Source organism: Mandrillus leucophaeus, unplaced genomic scaffold (assembly GCF_000951045.1).
Source record: "Mandrillus leucophaeus isolate KB7577 unplaced genomic scaffold, Mleu.le_1.0 Scaffold8, whole genome shotgun sequence".
NCBI lineage: Eukaryota > Metazoa > Chordata > Mammalia > Primates > Cercopithecidae > Mandrillus > Mandrillus leucophaeus.
Genome location: NW_012108696.1, coordinates 4,809,407 through 4,811,858, shown reverse-complemented (window position 1 = coordinate 4,811,858; position 2,452 = coordinate 4,809,407). Strand labels below are relative to the sequence as shown.

Sequence of the window (2,452 nt, the reverse complement as noted above, 5' to 3'; positions counted from 1 at the left end):
TGGAGTCTCGCTCTGTTGCCCAGGCTGGAGTGCAGTGGCGCGATCTCGGCTCACTGCAAGCTCCGCCTCCTGGGTTCAAGTGATTCTCGTGCCTCAGCCTCCTGAGTAGCTGGGACTGCAGTCGCCTGCCACCTCGCCTGGCTAATTTTTTGTATTTTTAGTAGAGATGGGGTTTCACCGTGTTAGCCAGGATAGTCTCGATCTCCTGACCTCGTGATCCGCCTGTCTCAGCCTCCCAAAGTGCTGGGATTACAGGCCTGAGCCACCGCGCCCGGCCCTTGGACACTTTCAACTGGGTCTCTGAGAGGCTGGTGGCAGTACGCCCAGGGTCATCCAGTGCAGTGGCAGCACGCACGGGCCAGTCACCTGGGCCTGGCCAGGAGTAGGTCCCATGGGGTGGGGCAGGGGGAGGGGTCGGTCTGATGGGGGAGGAGACTCCTGTCTGAGGAGGGAGGATGCCCTGTCTTGGGGGGGCGGGTCTGGAGAAGGTCCCTGTCGGAGGGGGGAGGAGGTCCCTGTCTGAGGAGGGAGGAGGAGGCCCCTGTCTGAGGGGGGAGGAGGAGGTCCCTGTCTGAGGAGGGAAGAAGCCTCTGAAGAGGCTTCCAGAGTAGGGATGAAGATGGAGGTGGGGTTGGCCTGGGATCAGGAGTGAGGATGGGAAAGCAGATGGAATCAGAGGGGGAATGGAAATAAGATTTGGAATGGAGGCCGGGTGTGGTGGCTCATGCCTGGAATCCCAGCACTTTGGGAGGTCACGGTGGTAGGATCACTTGAGGCCAAGAGTTCCAGACCATCTTGGGCAACATGGCAAGACCCTATCTTTACAGAAAAATTAAAAAATAGCTGGGCATGATGGTGCATGCCTACAGTCCCATCTGCTCAGGAGGCTGAGGTGCGAGGATTGCTTGAGAACAGGAATTTGAGGCTGCAGTGAGCTGTGATTGTGCCACTGCACTCCAGCCTGGGTGACAGTGGGAAATCCCAACTTAAAAAAAAAAAAAAAAAGAATGGAAAGAAAGGAGAAAAAAAAAGAAGAGAGAGAGAGAAACAGAGAGAAAGAAAAAGAAAGGAGAGAAAGAGGAAGGGAGGGAGGGAAGAACGAAGGAAGGAAGGAAGGAGGAAAGGAGGAGGGAGGGAGGAAGGAAGGAAGGAGGAAAGGAAGGAAGGAAGGGAGAAAGAGAGAGAGAAAGGGAAAGAAGGAAGGAAGGAAGGAAGGGGAAGGAAGGGGAAGGAAGGAAGGGGAAAGAAGGAAGGAAGGAAGGGGAAAGAAGGAAGGTGAAGGAAGGAAGGGGAAGGAAGGAAGGGGAAAGAAGGAAGGAAGGAAGGAAGGAAGGAAAGAGAGAGAAAGGAAAGGCAGAAGCAGGAATGGGGGGGATGAAAGCAGGACAGGGTGGGGTCATTCAGGAAGAGATACACAGGTGCATATGTGGGGGATCCCAACTGCCAGCCTAGCCTCCCTGCCTCCTGCCACCCCTATGCGCCCCGCAGATCTGGGACGTGGTGGAGAAGGCAGACATCGGCTGCACCCCAGGCAGTGGGAAGGATTACGCTGGTGTCTTCTCGGATGCAGGCCTGACCTTTGCGAGCAGCAGTGGCCAGCAGACCGCCCAGAGGGCAGGTGAGGTCGCCACCAGGGGCCGGTGCAGGGACAGACAGCACCTCCACCTCCCAGATGCTGGGAGCAGAGCTCTGGCATCCAGGACCCTGGGTTCAAGCCCCGCCTCCACCACCACCAAGTAAACCCCTCCCCTCTGAGCCTCAGTTTGCTCTTCCATCAAATGGGAGCAGGAACACTCCCACCTCCCACGATCGTGAGGGGTGAACCGAGGACACCTAGTAGGTGCCTCAGCCATCTTCTTCTCGGTCCGCCTGCCCTGCAGAACTTCAGTGCCCACAGCCAGCCGTCCGCCGACGCCGTTCCGTGCAGCTCGCGGAGAAGAGAATGGACAAAAGTGGGTGCCTTTCCTACCCACTCCTGCCCCTGAACCCCACCCTGTGAGACCCGAGCCTGGCCGTGCAGGAGCCAGAGAGGGAGGAAGGGAGGTCCTGGCGGGGAAGTCCTCCCCGGGGTCCGTCCCGAGTCCCTCCTGCTGCCGGGCCCCAGCTGAGGGTGTGGCCTGGGGGAATGTGCTCCCGCAGTTGGCCAGTACCCCAAGGAGCTGCGCAAGTGCTGCGAGCACGGCATGCGGGAGAACCCCATGAAGTTCTCGTGCCAGCGCCGGACCCGTTACATCACCCTGAACGAGGCGTGCAAGAAGGTCTTCCTGGACTGCTGCACCTACATCACCGAGCTGCGGCGGCAGCACGCGCGGGCCAGTCACCTGGGCCTGGCCAGGAGTGGGTCCCATGGGGTGGGGCAGGGGGAGGGGTCGGTCTGATGGGGGAGGAGACTCCTGTCTGAGGAGGGAGGATGCCCTGTCTTGGGGAGGCGGGTCTGGAGGAGGCCTCTGTC

General features: G+C 59.5%; 1 protein-coding gene across 1 annotated transcript in view; it reads left to right on the top strand.

Annotated features, from left to right (window-relative positions):
* C3 (complement component 3) overlaps positions 1–2,452 on the top strand; it is a 58,307-nt gene that overhangs the window by 21,684 nt on the left and 34,171 nt on the right. The window contains exons 11-13 of the mRNA XM_011967484.1: positions 1,489–1,618; positions 1,881–1,952; positions 2,140–2,337. Coding sequence (XP_011822874.1) covers positions 1,489–1,618; positions 1,881–1,952; positions 2,140–2,337 — 400 coding nt within the window. The remainder of the gene's footprint in view (positions 1–1,488; positions 1,619–1,880; positions 1,953–2,139; positions 2,338–2,452) is intronic.